Source organism: Hippopotamus amphibius, chromosome 1, assembly GCF_030028045.1.
Source record: "Hippopotamus amphibius kiboko isolate mHipAmp2 chromosome 1, mHipAmp2.hap2, whole genome shotgun sequence".
Taxonomy (NCBI): Eukaryota; Metazoa; Chordata; class Mammalia; order Artiodactyla; family Hippopotamidae; genus Hippopotamus; species Hippopotamus amphibius.
Genome location: NC_080186.1, coordinates 96,359,566 through 96,376,996, shown reverse-complemented (window position 1 = coordinate 96,376,996; position 17,431 = coordinate 96,359,566). Strand labels below are relative to the sequence as shown.

Below are 17,431 nucleotides of genomic sequence, written 5' to 3'. Positions count from 1 at the left end.
CGCTGGATAAGCTCCTGAACCTGGTGATGTCCAGCCCTCCATCTATTCTGGGCCTGTCCCCAGGCAGCATAGCTGGACACAATGCACACCTTGGGCCCAGGACACGTGGGACCTTGGACTAATTATTTAACCTCTCTGTGCTTCAGCTTCCCCAAGTGGAAAACAGTGATAATAATAATACTTCTAGAATTGTTATGAGTTTAAATGAGTTCATATATGTAAGATGCCTCACATAGTAAGCTCCGTCTGCTGGAAAACACATGACTGTTCTAAGTGCCTCACTGATTGTGGGAAGAGCCTGCCTTCAGAGACGGTAAAATGTGAAGAACTATCCATGGTGTAACTGGAACCCCACTGGCTGCCTTCACTGCTCCTCAAACCCCTAACCTCCAGCTCCCCCCACCCCCACCCCCATGTGCGCACATCCCCATCCCATGCACAGTTACATCACACTCACCCCTCCTTAGGCCTCCAACACCTCCCCCACCATCTCTACTCTCAGCCGATGCCCTTGCTGCCTACTTCACAGTGAAAAATGACCCCATGAGAAGAGAGCTCCCACAGTGAGAAGCTCCTCACCACCGCTTCTCAGCTGCCAGCATCTGTGCCACAGGCTGGTCCGTCCCGCCTGCTCCTTCAGGGACAGTGTGTGCTCTGAGCTAAGACCAACTCCTCCACCTGGGCACTGGGTCCCACCTCTCCTGCTTATTCAAGGACTTTGGTTCCCTCCTCTCCCATAGCAGCAATTTCCCTCTCTTTTTTGGATTTTTTAAAAAGTGTACAGTTCAATGGTTTTTAGTATATCACAGAGCTGCACAACCATTCCCATAATCAATTTTAGAACATCTTCATCACCCCGAAGAGAAAGCCCACACCGTTAACAGTCACTCCTCATTTCTCCCCCAACCTTCCCACAAGCCCAGCCCTAAGTGACCACTAACATTGGTTTTCGGTCTCTACAGAGTCACCTATTCTGGACATTTTATATAAACAGAATCATACAATATGTGGGGTTATTTTTTTTTTTTTTTGGCCGCGCTGCATGGCATGCGGGATCTTAGTTCTCCAACCAGCAATCGAACCCGTGCCCCCTGCAGTGGAAGCGCAGAGTCTCAACCACTGGACCACCAGGAAAGTCCCAATATGCAATCTTTTGTGACCGGCTTCTTTCCCTCAGCATAATGTCTTGTAGGATGAATTCATCCATGTTGTAGCACGTACTTCACTCCTTTGTATGGCCAGCTAATATTCCATTGTGTGAACACAGCACCTTTTATCTTTCCATTCATCAGTTGATGGACATTTGAGTTGTGTCTACTCTTGGCTATTATGAATAATGCTGCGATGAACACTGGTACACGAGTTTTTGAACATATGTTTTCAGTTCTCTTGGATATGCGCCTAGAAGTGGAATTGCTGGGTCATACACTAACTGTCTAACATTTTGAGGAACTGCCAGACTGTTTTCCAAAGCGGCTGCACCATTTTACATCTCCAGCAGCCATGCATGATGGGTTGCTTTTATCATCATATAAAATTCCGAAATAACACCTTTGATCCCACGGTCCTCTCTGGTTACCACCCCATTTCCCAATCCTCTTCTCCCCTTACAGCAAAACTCACGAAGATACGTGGTCTTTATTACTTGTCTCCAGTTCCTCCCCGCCCCCCCCATTTTCCCTTGAACCCATTGTTACTAGATGCTGTCCTCAGCACACCACCACAACAGCTCTTGTAGCACTACCAGTGACCCCACTGCTGCCAAGCTCATTGGCCTTTTCTCTGTCCTCATCACCTGACTTCTCAGCAGCTTTGGACTTGGCTGACCATTCCCTCCCTCTTAGAGCACTTTATCCACTTGGCCTCTGTAGACTTCTCTCTCTCTCTCTCTCTCTCTCTCTCTCTCTCTCTTCTCCTCATCCCTTATTGACTATCTCTCCCCAACCTCTAAATGTTGGGACCCCAGTGCTCAGTGTTTAGTCCTCTTTTCTATGTTCACTCTCCAGGTAACTATAACCAGTCCACGACTTGAAATTCTTAGACTCCCAAATGTATACTTCCATCCGACCTCCAGACTCATCTATCCAACCACCTACTCAACATCTCCACTTGGATATCTCTTAGATGTTTTAGACCTGCCATGTTCAAAATAGTACTCTCGGTGTTCCCCACCAAATCTGCTCCCCCCACCATCTTCCCCCAACTCCATAAATGTCAGCTCCGCCCTTCTAGCTGCTCAGGCAAAAGGCCTTGCAGTCATCCTTGTCGCCCCTCTCTCACACACCTCACACCCAACCCAGCGGCAAATCCTGTTGACTCTACTTTCTAAATATAGCCTCCACATGACCACTTCTCATCACTTCCAGCGACATCACCTGGGCTCCAGCCACAGTCATCTCCCACCTGGATGAATTCTAGCATCCGGGTAGAGCCTTCTAGCAGGTCTTCCTATCCTACCCTTGCCCCCTCAGATTCTCTATGGCAGCCAGAGTGATCCTTGGAAGGTGGAAGCCAGATCATGTCACTCCTCTGCTCAGAGCTCTCCAATGGCCCCCATTTCACCCCGAGTAAACACCAGAGTCCTTACCTGGCCTACAAGACCCTCCTGGTCTGACTCCCCACTGCCCCATTGGCTGCAGGTCCTATTTCTCTCTTCCCACTCCAGCCACAACAGCCTCCTTGAGACGTGTACAGACTCAAGGGCTTTTCATTTACTGTTCTCTCTGTTTAAAATGGAATGTGCTACTTCCAAATATCCACACGGCCTGCTCGCTCACCTCCATCAGATCTTCATTCAAATATCACTTTCTCAGGGAGGCCCTCCTTGAGCACACGAGCTAAGCAATCCTCCCCCCAGTGCCCCAAATCCTTCTTTCACTGCTCTATTTTTCTTCTTAGCAACACCATCCAACAACTCCTTTATCTTACATAATCTGTCTCCTTTTACTAAAATATAAGCTCCAACAGGGCCAGGAAGTTTATCTGCTCTCTTCACTGCTAGATCCCAGGACCCACAGCAGTGCCCAGAACATAACAGGAATTCAATGAACCTTTATTGAATGAAGAAATAAATAAATAAATGATGGTCATTCAGGTTGCTTACATTTTTTCGCTACCAGAACAAATGCTGTAATGACCAATATTGTGCACGGATCATTTTATTTGTGGGTGAGTACATCTGTAGGATGAATATCTAGAAAGGGAATTGCTGGGCCAAGGGATGTGAACAGTTGTAATTTTGATAAATATTCCCTGGAAGTTTTGGCGGTTAGAAAATTTACCATAATCCATTTTATATTAAGCAAATAACACAGTTAATTGTATGGTACACCATACTGACCCGGGGTTTTTAACTGGATGGAGAGAAGTAGCCCAAGGAATTCAAGTTCATCCGCCATTAACATGAGCTACTGTTCCATCAAAGGTGCTAGTGGGTCATGATGGTATCTGGGCCACAGTGCATTCCTCACACCCAGTAGCTGCTTGAAGGCATGGACTGAGGGTCCAGGTCCTCCAGCTTGGATTATGTCCGTATAGGAGGGGGCATCTTGCTGGCATACCCATGGAGAGCCTGTGCTTCTTTCAGGTGGATTCTGAGATGCCCTGGCCAAAAATCATCTTAGACTCTGCCATGGCTGCCAAGTGGCATGACCCCTGGTGATGTCATTTACATTGTGGTCGATCTGAATGGAGCAGTGCACAGGCTGGGCAGCTGTGGGCAGTGACCCTGGCACTCTGCAGCACTCTACAAAGCAAGGACTTGAAACGGCTCCTGGGTTCCTCATATCTCACCAATCCCGTGCTGAAAAAAGCAGTTTGCCATGGATGGACAGTCAGACATTTGTGTCTGAGAGGGGGTCTACACTTTTTGCAGATGATTTGGAAGGATCTGTAAACAAGAACTTCACCCCAGCTATCACCACCAGGCCTCACCTGCCTAAAACAAACCGTGGCACAGGTTGTGAAGGAGATCCTTGATGGAGGGGTTTGGCCTCTGAGGCCCTCAAGCCTCCCCTTCCCTGTTCTATACATCCCTCTGGGGTCAAGGGCAGGAGCTGCCCCATGGCACTGCTCAGTGGACAAGGTCTCAAGATGGGCCCCATAGGCTCTATCCATACCTGAAGATCACAAGAGCTAGATGGACCAGAGGCCACGCCTGCTGGTTCTTGGTGACCTGGCTCTTCTAGGGCCTTCTGGATTTGATTTCTTTAAGTTTCACCTCATGAAGACTCTGGGCCACTGCAAATGCTAAAGTGGAACCACACTGTTTCCTGAACCTCCAGGAAAAGGTTTGGGAAAGGAGTGCCCCTGTTATTCAAAGTGTACCTCAACCTTTTTGCATCCATCTGATTGGCAAAAATTGTAGTGTAACACATGTGGAGCAACTGGGAATCTCATATACAACTGGTAGGAGTGTTAATATCAATAGATGCAAAACACTTTGGAGAGCAATTTGGCCAACAGCTAGTAAAGCTGAAGACATACGTACCCTTCAAGATAGCAATTCCACTCCGAAACATATACGCCCTAGAGAAAGGTGTGCACATGAAGACCTGTGTCTTAATGTTTATTAGCATTATTAGCAATGGGAAGAACTGGAAACAACTTAAATGACCATCAACTAGAGAACGAATAAATACATTTTAGTTTAGTGCTATAGTGGAATACAACACAGCCATGAAAATGGATGCATCAGAGCTACCTAAATCAGTATAGCTAAAATCTCAGAAAAGAGTGTTTAGCAAAGACAAAAGCAAGTTGCAGAAGGCTGCCTATAATGCAGTTTATATAAAAGATTAAAAGTATGCACATATGCTACATTTTGTTTAAGGATACACATATATGTATTACAAAATTTTAAATACGTATTAGCAGGCTAAGCCCCAAATTCAAGACAGTGGTTATTTTAGGGAAGGGAAGAGAATGGGATGAGGGCCAGCTACACAGGCGCTTTTACGACACCTGTAATATTTTATTTAAGAATTTTTATTATATTATTATATGTGTGTTTATATGTCTGAGGTGTTTCACTTTAAAAAAAAGTTTTAAAGAGTGTCTGAATCAGAAGGGGAGCAGTACTGTGTGTCCTGGGACTGGCAGCTGATCTTATGAATGGCTTCTGCTCGTTTCTGGAGTTAAGTACCAAGCTCTCTTAACACCACCCAGGGGCCCATTTGGAGACCTGTGTGAATCTCCACACTTATGAACATCTTCACAGTATATAATTTTCTCATAAAGGTACAAACGGATATTATATAAAATATAACGGAAAGACTCAAGTGAAGACATTAGACTGATCACGATTCAGAAATACAGTTGAATTCATTCATAAAAACCATCGGACTTCTTCTCATGGCTGTTTTCCCCCAAAGAAACCAGGTTTGGATTTTTCTCTTCTTTGTCAGACATTACATGTTCACAACAACTCTACCCCAGCCAAGTGGCTCGGCAGTCACATTCATGCCTTGGGAGATTCACTAAGTGCTTCATAAAGCGGGCCTCCGTGCTTGTTCACGCAGAAACCTCGGATGTTACATCCAAGGACGCTGAGGGCCAGTTACGCCCTGTCCAGTGAATACAGGGGGGTCTGTGTCGTGCCCACTGCTACCTGTGCCCTCCCCACATCAGGAGCTGTTTGCAGCTGCAGGGGAGGGGGTTTGGGAGGGAGTGGGGATTTCAAACCCCACTCGATCTGGATTCTTCTCCCTGTGTCATTTGTATGAACTCTCTGTGTAAGCATTAATGTGTGTGTGTATGTATGTGCGTGTGTGTTTGTGCACACACACGTGAGATGGAACTATTGAGGGACAATGTCGAGGGCCTCAAGCTGGCCCGGCAGGGTTCTGGCCCTGTGCCTGTGGACTGGAGCCTTACCAGGCCCCTGGTGTGTCTTGCTCATTAGCTGGCATTTGGAGGCGGACTTCCCAGCCTGCCTGCCAGGGTGACTAATGTACTTTGCTTAGGGTTACCTTGAAGGACATGCCAATCTGCATTTGAAATTCTCTTATTCCTCAGTGGACTGGCTTATGCCAGCTGTGCCCAGTGGTCTGGAGGGCAACGGAGAGGCAGGGCCACCTGGTGGGCAGAGACCTTACTTAGGAAACTGGGTGTTCACCTTTAGGACACCTATGCCCCTGAGGCAGCCCTGTGAACCATGCACCACGGACCTGCGCATCCCTCACTGGACTACTGGGAGGATTAAATGAGAGATGTGGATGGCTTTGGTAAGGGTAAAATCACTATCCACGTGGTCTGTTATTTTTAATAAGATAGTAACCTCATTCCCCTGATTTGGGTACAAGTTGGGATTCCCAGGGAGTGTTCTTCTCTTAGACATCTTCTTGGTTCCTGCTGTCACAGATCCATTCAATGAACCACCCCCTCCCTGCCCCCACACCCCAGCCAAAACTGACTTCGCACCATGGCCCCAAGCACGCCCAGGGTTTTTCCACACTCTGATCACACAGCTCCTTTGACTGCAACGTCCTACTGCCACCCACTGAAATCCTATCTGCTCCCTGAGGCTCATTTCAGATGTCATGTCCTCCCTGAAGCTTCTGGTTTCACCCATACTGATGTGGTGTCCCTCTCCTTGGGACCGTGCAGGCAGGGCCCATGCCCCCTTCCCTGGTGCCTCCCTCCAATGCCCGCCACAGTGCCCGCCACACAGCATGTCCTCAGTCAGTGTTCAACTGCATGAGACACACGAGGCCCAACAGGGCTGTCGGTGTTCCCAGGGAGCCCGAGACCCTTACCTTGGGAGTGAACATGTGTAGGATGCCATCGACAGCCCCCCGCAGCAGCAGCCCCCGGACCAGGAAGCAGGCCAGCACCACGTAGGGGAAGAGGGAGCTGAAATACATCACCTGCAGAGAGGACAGGGACCCACCGTGGGGCAGAGCCCCTCCTGCAGCTGGCATCCCCTCCCTGCTCCCAGCTGGGGTGCACGAGCCTCTTCTGATGACAGCAGAAAGCAGAGCCCTGGGACCCCTGGGCACAGGGCCAAACCCACTGCACGTCCGGCATTCAGCCAAGGCAGAAGCCAGCACACAGACAAGCTGGAGTCAGCACGGCTGTGCCCAAGGCTTGTTTTCTCCTTTCAAGGGCTGGTGGGGCTGGGCTCGCAGCCTCCCCACCCTCAAGGGCCACCAAGGGGGTGAGGAACTCTTTGCTCTCCCCTCTTCTTTTTTTCATGTCTCATGCCTGCTTTTCTGTCCCTGACTCCAGTGTACCCCCTAAGGATCTCCCCTGTCCTTGGAACTCCTTTGACAGAAGGCATCCAGGAGGTTATAGGCATGGCTCCCAAGCAAAAGCATCAGAAGAAGGTCCTGCCTCTTGTGATTATAAATTGTATGCTATTTTCTAGCACATGCATTTCTTGAACATTTCTATATCCCCATGTGCCTGGAACAGAGCCTCCCACAAATGAGACGCTTACCGAAATTTTGCTGCACTGAAATAAATCAAGAAGGCTGTTTGGGGAGGATGGTGTAAAGGTGAAAAGCATGCATGTCCAGAGCTAGACCACCTGAGTTCTAATCCTGACTCTACCATTTTTCAGCCACAGGACACTGAGCTATTTATTTAACCCCAGGGTGCCTCCATTTCCTCATCTGTAAAGTGGGTATAATAATTCCCAGCTCCTAAGGTTGTTGTGGCCCAAATGCACTCATATGTGTGGCAGTGCCTGATCAGTGCCACAAAGTGCCAGCTACTATTTTGGCCTTTGGAGAGAGAAGAGATGGTGGCTTAGACCAGGGCTTAGCTTTTCCTCTCCCTGCTCATTAACTCCACTGAAGAACCTGGAGCCTCAGACAGACAGCCAGCGTTCTAGTTCCAGCTCTGGGGCTGACTGACTGGCTGCCTGATCTCAGGCAAGATTTCCGCCCCCTGCTGAGCCTCAGTTTCCTCATCTGTAAAATGGGTGGGTTGGGCTATCGGATCTCTAACCTCTTTTCCAGTGCTGGCAGTCCACGAATACTGATACATGACATAGAAGAAAGGGTCCTTATTTGAAGGCAATCTCACCTACTGGGAGAAGGTGTGTGGGGTTTGGCTGGTCTGCACCCTCAGTGGCCCCCAAAACTCTCTTCACTCACAGCGCCCACCTGCTTACAGAGCCCATTAGTTGTAGATAGAGTGAGCTGTGGGTTTTCACCAAAAATTGCTGAGCAGGCTCTACTAGGGCTTTTCCTAGGGAAGCTGAGGGGCCAGGATCTAGCCGAATGTCCTAGCTCCATACTCCTGGTTTTCCTTCTCTTTAAAGTTTGTGGAGCAGCCCTGAGTTATCTGAGCACGGAGGCAGCTGGGGTCAAAGCAATGACTTTCTGCAAGCCCACCCCTGGCAAGCTATCCACAGGAAATGATACTGCAGCAGTGACACTCCCATCACCTCCTCGGGGGCCTGTGTCCTCATCCTGAGCTATCCAGAGGCCAAGCCCACCCCAAGAAGCCTGCAGGGGGGACCCAGAGTCCTCCACCCCTGCCCTCCACGCTTCTCTGCAGCACCCCTTCCCCTGTGCAGGTGTGAGTGCCCCCCCCCCGCCCCCCGCTCACCTTCCCTGAGGACTGGATGCCCTTGACGACGGCCATGCCCACGATGCTCCAGGCCACGAGAAGGCACAGGGTCATCTTCCAGTTGAGACCCCCACTCTCTGAGATGGAGTTGGAGATGTCCAGGGCCTCTCGGTACCAGAAGTAGGTAGTAGCCGAGCTCTTCTCACACTCTGCCTCTACCACTAAAACGGCAACAAACGCCACAGGGCCTCAGTGGCGGGGCCAGTGGGACCACCTCCTCCGCTGGACCCCTCCCCAGGGCAGCTGAGCATGGGTAGCAGGGAGGAATTATATCATTCTGGATTAGCCAGGATCTGGCAGACCCTGAGGACTCCTGGGCTCCCAAGGGGCCTGGGAGGCTTCAGGATACACTGATCTGACTGAATTCTCACTCATGTCATCCCCCTGCCCACATCCATCCATGGAGGGCAGGAAGGATTAGGCAGAACTGGCCTCTAGTTCCTTAGGAAAGATTCTGAGCTAGGAGCTGGAGACCTGCATTCTCATTCTCCATCCTTGCTTAAATCAGTGGTGTGACCATGGGAAAGCTGTTTCTGGGCCTCAGTTTACCCATCTGTGGGCAGGATAAGCCATCCAGCCTTTTATAGGACTGGCATGCAAATTAAGATTGTTTCCAGATAGGATGGTGTTAGGGTAACACAGTGTAGCTAATAATAACTAAACAAAAGTCACAATTTTCAGAGTTATACCCACACTCACTGTTTCATTCAATCCCTGTAAGAACTCTGTGGGATAGGCTGGCAAGAGAGCATCAGAAGGGGAAATAAGGATCAGAGAGGGTAGGTGGCTTATCCAAGGTGACACAGCAAGTCAATGAAATCCCAAATCTGTGCCTTCGCCTCTTCACCTCCTTCAACTCCTTCCTGGGACAGAGCTGGCTAGAATCCCCTGGCGGGTTCCCTGGAAGAACCATACTTGCCTGCCACGGTCCCATTCCTGGTGACAGGGCACTCACTCCAGGGCAGTGGGTACTGGAAAGACTTGAAGAAGTAGAAGATGCTCCACCCGATGATCACATTATAGTACAGCCCGACAAAGAGGCAGACCTACAGACGGGGGTCCATGAGGGTCATGGAGGCTGCCGGCAACTCCACCCCCACCCCTGCCCACGTACAGCCTCGAAGGAGGAGGAGGAGGAATGGGACGGTGGCGGCTGAGGGCCTGCTTCTAATCCTCCCCTCATCTGCTATTCGGGGAATCCACAAAGGAATGTTTCAGATATTAAAGTTCTCTCCTTTAAAGCAATAAACTCTTAAAATGTTAATCCTTTCCAGTTTGAAATTCTTCTAAGATGCTTGAAGCACTTCCCCATCATTTCCTGATGACTCAGGATTACAATTCCAGAGCTGCCCTCCGGGGCTACGGAGGCATGCACAGCTATTGCCGCTACAGTAAATGGCCCCGGACTGCTGTGCTTTTTGAGGTTTTGTAGATGCTTCGCATTGGTTTCCCACGTCCTTCATTCTCTCAGGATGCTACTTTCTGTTTGGCACTGTCAGCGGCCTGCCTCTAGAAAGACATCACTTCTCGTTTCTTGGAAACGACAACCAACCTTGGTAGAATTGTATTTAAAATAGGAGCACATGGATTCTCACTGAGGGCTCAAGGGGTTTCTCTGAAAGCAATGCTTTTACATGCAGAGATTTGCTGTATCCACTCTGGACATGGAGAGATCCCTTCTGTCTCCAGGGACCCAGCTATGTGATGCATCAGTGACACGGCTGGGCAGCATGAGAGCTGAGAGCCCCTTGCTTTATTAATGTCACCTGAGCCCGGGTATGCACAAGCAGACACTCCTACAGCACACCTTATGTGGAATATAGAAGGAGAGACACCCACTGCCTTTACCTGGATGCTTTTAATCCAAGCAGTCTGAGGGGGAGACCACTCACACTCGTGCATGTAAGCCTGGCCAGCCCCAGCAGAGGGCGCTGTACTCAGCCATGTCAACCTCTGCAGAGGCCATCTCTCCCAGTCTCTGCGTGAGGCAGATTTGGGCTGTCCCTGCTGCTAGGCCTGACAGATCCTCAGTCCCTTCCAGAAGCAGACTCCAGTTTTTACCCCAGATGTGAGCATGGGCACCTGCGGGCTTTGCCCTTAAGGGAGGCTCGGTTTCCTCACGTAGAGAGCCAAGCAGGGCCTTGTCTGCAGCCCCATGGACCAGTCCCCCATCCAGCCCAGTGGGGTCTCCCTGTCTCCCACTCTTCCAAAGCCTCACCCCTCCTGGGTCGGCCACGGGCTCCTGAGTCCTTCTCCAGCTCTGCTGATGCCCACAGCAGACTGGCAAGGAGACACCACGCCCCCAGGGCTGCCTTTTCTCGTGCCACCCACTTACCCAAATAAAATACTCCTTAGCCCAGGAGAAACGACAGGCCTCCCTCACAGAGGGAGGTGATGGGCAGTGAGCAGAGAGGATGGTGCACATGGCCCCAGAGAACTCTGGCTGAGATGTCCCAGGCCTTTCCTCCATAACAATCCCAAATAGTACAGCATTCAAGCTGTGCTGCCCATTCGCAGTTTAGGAGATACATGGTCCTGAGACACCAGCTGGATGCAATTCTCACAATGAGGGTCTCCCTCCCTGCCCTTGACCCCACCCTTAACCAGACCTCTGGTCTGTAAACCCTGTGCCCAAGAGCAGCCCCTCTGCCTCCTGGCTAGTGCCCGCCGCCAGCCCCCGACTCACTATGCAGCTGGAGAAGCCGATGCCGCCCAGGCGGGGGCACACGTAGTGCCACACGCCGATGCTGCCGCGGCGGATCCTCTGGCCCACAGCCAGCTCCAGGAAGAAGAGCGGGATCCCAATGATGATCAGCAGCACCAGGTAGGGCACCAGGTAGGCACCTGGGGAGGGGAGTGGAGGGAGGGATGTCGGAGGGCGTCTGAAGCACAGCAGCAGGGTGGTGGGGCGGTTGGCAGCCAGGTCCTATAGCCTCGGCCAACGTCTCCGATCATCCTCAAACTGTCACCAGTCCCCGAGCTCCTCCAGAAAGGATCTGGCTCACACGTGTGCCCTACCACACACTGGCCGCCCAGATCTCCTTCTCCCCCTTGGCTCCCCAACCCGAAACACTAAAGGAGGATCCAGATGTATGTCAACACCTCCCATTTGCAAGGCTAGGCTCAAAGACAGACACAGCCACCTCCTGGCGTACTCTGTGGACACCTGTTCACACCCCCTCCCACCCACAGAGGAGGGGGCCCAAAGGGAGTGGGCCCCTGATCACTGAATCCCCAGAGGCACAGACCCTGGGGCACAGTGTTCCCCGCATCTGGGGAACCAGATGCTGACGCAGCAGACTTGGCAGCTCCAGGGAAGCAGAGCTTGGACGCTCTCCAGGGACGGAGGGACAGACCAGCATCGCCATTAATCCACAGCTAATTGGGAGGAACGGGAGAGAAATGAGCAGTTCAGGAAAGCATAGCCGGGAGGATCATAAAGGATAGAACGGATCTCACTAAAGATTCCCAACGATAAATTAAGCTCGCTGTCCCAGGCCTCACTGCAGACACAATCTCGATTCCAAGTGACAGGGCATTTAGCAGGGGAATTAAAACCATGTCTAGACACAGACGAGCGATCCCCGCAGAGAGTTGTGCCAGCAACCTAGTCCTGTGAGCCCTGCTGTTGGCACAGCCCTGCCTGCCTGTTAAAAGTGTCAGACCAGCCCCATCACCAGTGCCCTGATGGTCGCCCAGGACCCCCAGACCAAGCCCCAAAAACTGGGAATCTCCAGAAAACCCCCCCCCACCACACTGCTCTGCCCTCCATAACATGACATCCCACAAGGTCCCCAATATGTGCCCTATCTGCCAATGGGCCCAGGGGTCAGGCATCTCTGGAGCACATGACCCTGCACTTGGCAACAGTCAGCCATAATCTACTTTGTACCAGGCATGCGCAGTGGGGATATCAGGGCAACAGGAGGCACAGACGCTATCCCAGGAGAGCTGGTGGGACCCTCAGGTTCACACAAGCAATGTCAGCACATGCACACATGCACACGCACATCACACACAGCCAACTGAGCACATGCGTGCTAAGGGAGGGGCGTGGGTCCAGTGGAGCTAATCAGGAAAGGCTTCCAGGTGAGCAACCCCCCACACCTTATATAATAGCATCTCATTCATTAAACACACAGGTGCACATGGTCACATGCACACATAAATTCAACTTGTCACTAGGACTTCCCTGGTGACACAGTGGTTAAGAATCCGCCTAACAATGCAGGGGGCATGGGTTCAATCCCTAGTCCAGTAAGATCCCACATGCTGCAGAGCAACTAAGCCCCTGTGCCACAACTACTGAGTCCACGCGCTGCAACTACTGAAGCCCAAGCGCCTAGAGCCTGTGCTCTGCAACAGGAGAAGCCACCGCAATGAGAAGCCCGAGCACTGCAACAAAGAGTAGCCCCTGCTCACTGCAACTAGAGAAAGCCTGCGCGCAGCAACGAAGACCCAACGCAGCCAAAAATAAAAATTAAATTAAATTAAATGCCTACGAAACCCTCCCTTAAAAAAAAAATTCAACCTGTCAGTAACAAGCTGCCGCATCCCAATCCTAAAAGGAGGAGGGCCTGATGGACTCCTGGCTCTATCTTTTAACCTAGTTCTGTCTCTTGATCTCCAGCTCAGGGAAGCAGAAGAGGAGAGAAGTGAGCTGCAGGAAAGCACAGGGATACAGCTGGTCCCTGGTTTTGTATTTCACCCGTGAGACCTCAGGTCAGGCAAGATGTGCAGGAAGATGGGTTTCAAGGGTCAGAGAAGTAGGGTGGCATCTTCTGCGGATGCTTCTCTCCTCTCCCCAAAGAACCAGGGAAAGTCTCCAGGTAAGTGCTGTCCGAAGACAGATCCTGCAGCAAAGACCCAGCCCCCACCAGCTGCCACTCAGGCTCCAGGGAGCTGACTGGACTGCAGGTCTCTCCAACACACTGAGGTCTAGCTAACCATAGTGCTCAGAGGACAGAGGTCTGGCTGAGCAGAGTTTTGGGTTAATCACAGGTACTTTTTCATATCAACCCTTATTGAAATCATTTGGAAATGTATCCTCTTCTACCTTACAAAATACAACTTGGGACACATCTGGACTTCCTTTGATGTTTCAGTGGCTTTCGGGGGCCTTGGGTCATTAGTCTAAACAGCTGGAAGCATCATTCAAGGTGTTAGGAATTAGCAGAACACTGCTGTAGAAAGTTGGTTTCTGGGATCTCGGATGTTTCCTGGATCTCTAATAGTCTATGTCTCGGTCTATACATGTCCCACTTCTAGCAAACCCAAAGGTTAATCCTGGGCTTTGAAAGACCACCTTGATCTCAGCCTGTTGAGATGCACACTGAGTCAGGGCTGAGATCCAGACCGTGGAGCCGGACCTCCTGGATCTGAATCCTGGTTCTGCCACTTACTAGCTGTATGACTTTGGGCAAATTGCTTGACCTCTCTGTGCCACTGTTTTGTCATCTATGTAAAGAGGATAAAAATATTAAGTAGAACCGTATGAAATTGCTGATATTTCATCATTTTTGACTAATGAAAATGGCCATTTCATATGCTTCAACTGTATACCTATTGCACACAGCTGTTGTGAGGATTAAATGAGTGACTTACCCGGAGTAAGCACTCGATGACCATTTGCCTCCTTCTCATAAAAGTAAAGAGAAAAGAAAGCAAACTGAGAGGATGCAGAACCAAGAAACCATCAACATCTCGGGGAGCTAGGCAGAGTTCCAGAGTTTCCATCCAAAATTAAGCAATCTTGACTGGAACACCCAGGGCTCAAAACCAGAGTTTTGACTCTCAGACCAACCATCTCCTTCCTGTGATAATTTGCCTCCTTCCAAAAGACATTTAAGATGACTTATTATAAAACCGGTAAAATATAGGAGAGTTAAAGGCAGAAATAAAGAGGGATTCCAGGAATCAGAAAGGATGGGAAAATGAAGGTAGGAATATGGAACGGGGAGCTGAGTCCTGAGACCTGACAACACTTTTCTTCAGGGGGTTGTTCGTGATGTCTGGTGCCGTGGCAACTGTCTGGTGACGCTGGGAACTAACAGACTTTGGCAAGAACACTGCCCAGGGGATCGTGAGGTGGAGGGGGGAGGCAGAATGTGTGGTGGGGAGAAGGACTCTGTGATTCAGCACCGAGCGCTCAGGCAGACTGATTATCTTGGCCACAAAGGACAAGGTTGGAGGTTGTCAGCCAAAGTCCCCAAATGCAACGCATCCTTCGAAGTTGTTTCGGGTGCTCTGAGCTCCAAACATCTCACAGCACTTAAGGGAACCACATACTTCTATTTGTATCTTTGCTTTGGGCTGGTCTTATATCAGCTCAGCGACCTGGGCCTGGCCATGCCATACGCACTGAAGGCTCTGATTGGCAGTTATTTATTGGGGGAGGAAAAAAAAGATCCTTCAAAGCCAGGAGACCATGGAGGGAATAGACTGTGCCCTGGTGGAAAGATGGAAGTTTCTGGCCTAAGTCAGGTGGGCATTCTCACTCCCTGCCCTTCACTAGAAAGTGCAAAGGAGGGGAAGCCTCCAGCCAGACTCTGCCTTCTGGACCAGGGAGAGTGTCCTGGAGAGGAAGCAGGGTCCCTGAATAGAGCTGCATCTCTGGGAGAGGCTACATGGAAGAGTCCCGTGGGGCAGGGAGGGAGGCAGCAGGGTTAAAATGCCGGCAAAGCTGCAGCCACACCTTCTGGCTGGAGGGTGACAGTCCCAGGGCACAGGGACTCAGGGGCACAAAGCTCTTTGCTGGCTCAAGTCACTTTCCCAGGACCAGAGGTCTGAGCTTGGAAGCATCACTGTTTTTAGTCCACTGGATTTTTCTTTGCTTATTTTTGGTTAGTTTCCCCCTGGTTTCAAAGCAAGTTGCCTTTGGAACATTCTTGCCTACATTCAGGTGCTGGGGGATAAGGTCTGGGGGCTTCTACCCACCCTGGGAGCTAGAAGCAGTGAGTAGAAGAGGTTTGATACCAGGGGCAAGATCCTCTGGGGGGGAACTGAAACTCAAGGGGGCAGTATGAGGGCCCCTCCTACCTGGAAGGCAGCAGGTATAGTGATTAAACACTCAGGCTCTGGGGCCAAGCTGTCCATGTTTGAATCCTGACCTTACCACTAGCTGTGTGACATTGAGCAAGTCCTCTAACCTCTCTGTGCCTGTTTTACAGTCTCTAAAATGAGGATGAGAATAACTCTTCCTCACACAGGTTTTTTGGGAGGATATGATAGTTAAACCATATGAAATCAGTGCTTTGGCTGTTCCAAGATGCTCACATGTCAGCAGTTTCATATATTTCAGCCTAATATCCAGGGAGTGCTTACAACAGTGTCCGGCAGTTATAAGCATTTAATAACAATGGCCAATAGTTGTTCTTTACTATGTGTCGGATACAGTGGTAAGCATTCTACATGTAAAGCTCATTTAATTCTCCCAACTATCCCGTGAAGCAAGAAGTACTATTATTCCCATTTTACAGATGCAGAACAGTGAGGCACAGAGAAATTAAGCAACTTGCACAGAGTCTCAGAGCTGACTGGCTGCCCTGGGATTTGAACCCAGGCTGTCCAGGGCCAGAGCCCACATTCTTGTCATCATGCCTGCAGCCTCTGGAGAGCTGTTAGCTGCTAGCTATTCCTGGGGAGTCACACTCTGGAGTCCTGAGCTCCAGCCTACAAGGGCTCTGGTTCTGCCTCCAAAAGGGGTGTTTCTTTTCTCCCCTGATCCCAGCCCATGTGCAGGGCACCCCCAGGGCAAGCAGAGCTGCCTCTTACCTCCTCCATTTTTCTGGCACAGGTAGGGGAACCTCCAGATGTTGCCAAGGCCCACGGAGAAGCCAATCTGGGCCAGGATGTACTGCAGCTTGCTGTTCCAGGCTGGCCTGTCCTCCGCGTCCAGCTCCTCCTCCACCACCTTCTGCTTGCTGCCTGCCTCGCCAGCCACGTTCAGGACACTCTGCTTATAGTCCACGGGCTCCTCGAGGGCCAGCAGGTCGGCCACCGACTCCGTGACATGCTCACTGCTGTGCTCGCGCTGGGTCACCTTGCTGTTCTTCGGCATTGGGCCACCTGGGCGATGCAGCCCTGCTCCCCAGCACGCAGAGAAGGTAGGACTCAGCTGCTGTCAGCTGCTTCTCATCCAGGGACCTCTGAAACCAGAAGAGCAGGAGAGGATTAGCTGACTACACCAGAGAGGTGGGGAGCCCAAGTGAACATGACCCAATCAATTCAACTCCCCGTCACACACTCAGAGGCTGGTCAGTGGTCTTGAATGTCAAGCTCGCCTTCCTCCCCATCGAGATGCCCACTGAGGAGCTCAAGGTCTGCACACTCAGTTTCCCCACTGGCCTCCTAACCCGAGCATCATCAGAAAGACAAGCCTAACAGGACGGAAGAGGCAACACCATGCACCAAACCCAAATAAAGGGTCGTCTACGACAACATTGCCCCCTTTCATAATCACAGACCCTAGAATGTTCAAGAACATCTGGAGGCCCCACAGCCTTCCCCTCCCAGGGGAGCACAGGGTGTAGCCAAGTCCTAGCCCTCCTGTGTTCTATTTAGTCAAACCACCTGGCGGGACCCAGGGAAGCCAGCACCTGCATTTAAAATGCAGTTTTGGGAAGAGTGGCATCATGGGGAACTTGTCAGAAACATAGACTCTCAGGCCCATCCCAGACCTACTGAATCATTTTCTGTATTTCTACGGAATCTTCAGGTGATTCAGAGGGACATTAATGTTTGGGAAAAAAAAAAAGTAGAGCTCTTACCATGGAGGCCCTGGACACGAGCATCCCCGGCTCCAGCCCTCCCCAGGCAGGAGCGCTGACCAGGCTCAGCTAAGGATTCTGGCAGC

The 17,431-nt window shown here is 50.8% G+C and overlaps 1 protein-coding gene across 2 annotated transcripts in view; it reads right to left on the bottom strand.

Moving 5' to 3' along the window:
• Nucleotides 1-17,431, bottom strand: part of SLC6A17 (solute carrier family 6 member 17) — a 49,681-nt gene that overhangs the window by 16,761 nt on the left and 15,489 nt on the right. The window contains exons 2-6 of one of the 2 annotated variants that reach the window (XM_057729163.1): nucleotides 16,351-16,724; nucleotides 11,264-11,421; nucleotides 9,497-9,623; nucleotides 8,557-8,738; nucleotides 6,756-6,866 (exon numbers count right to left, since the gene is read on the bottom strand). In XM_057729163.1, the coding sequence (XP_057585146.1) occupies nucleotides 6,756-6,866; nucleotides 8,557-8,738; nucleotides 9,497-9,623; nucleotides 11,264-11,421; nucleotides 16,351-16,636 (864 nt within the window). In that variant the 5' untranslated portion in view covers nucleotides 16,637-16,724. The remainder of the gene's footprint in view (nucleotides 1-6,755; nucleotides 6,867-8,556; nucleotides 8,739-9,496; nucleotides 9,624-11,263; nucleotides 11,422-16,350; nucleotides 16,725-17,431) is intronic. The other variant, XM_057729232.1, reaches the window with a different exon arrangement.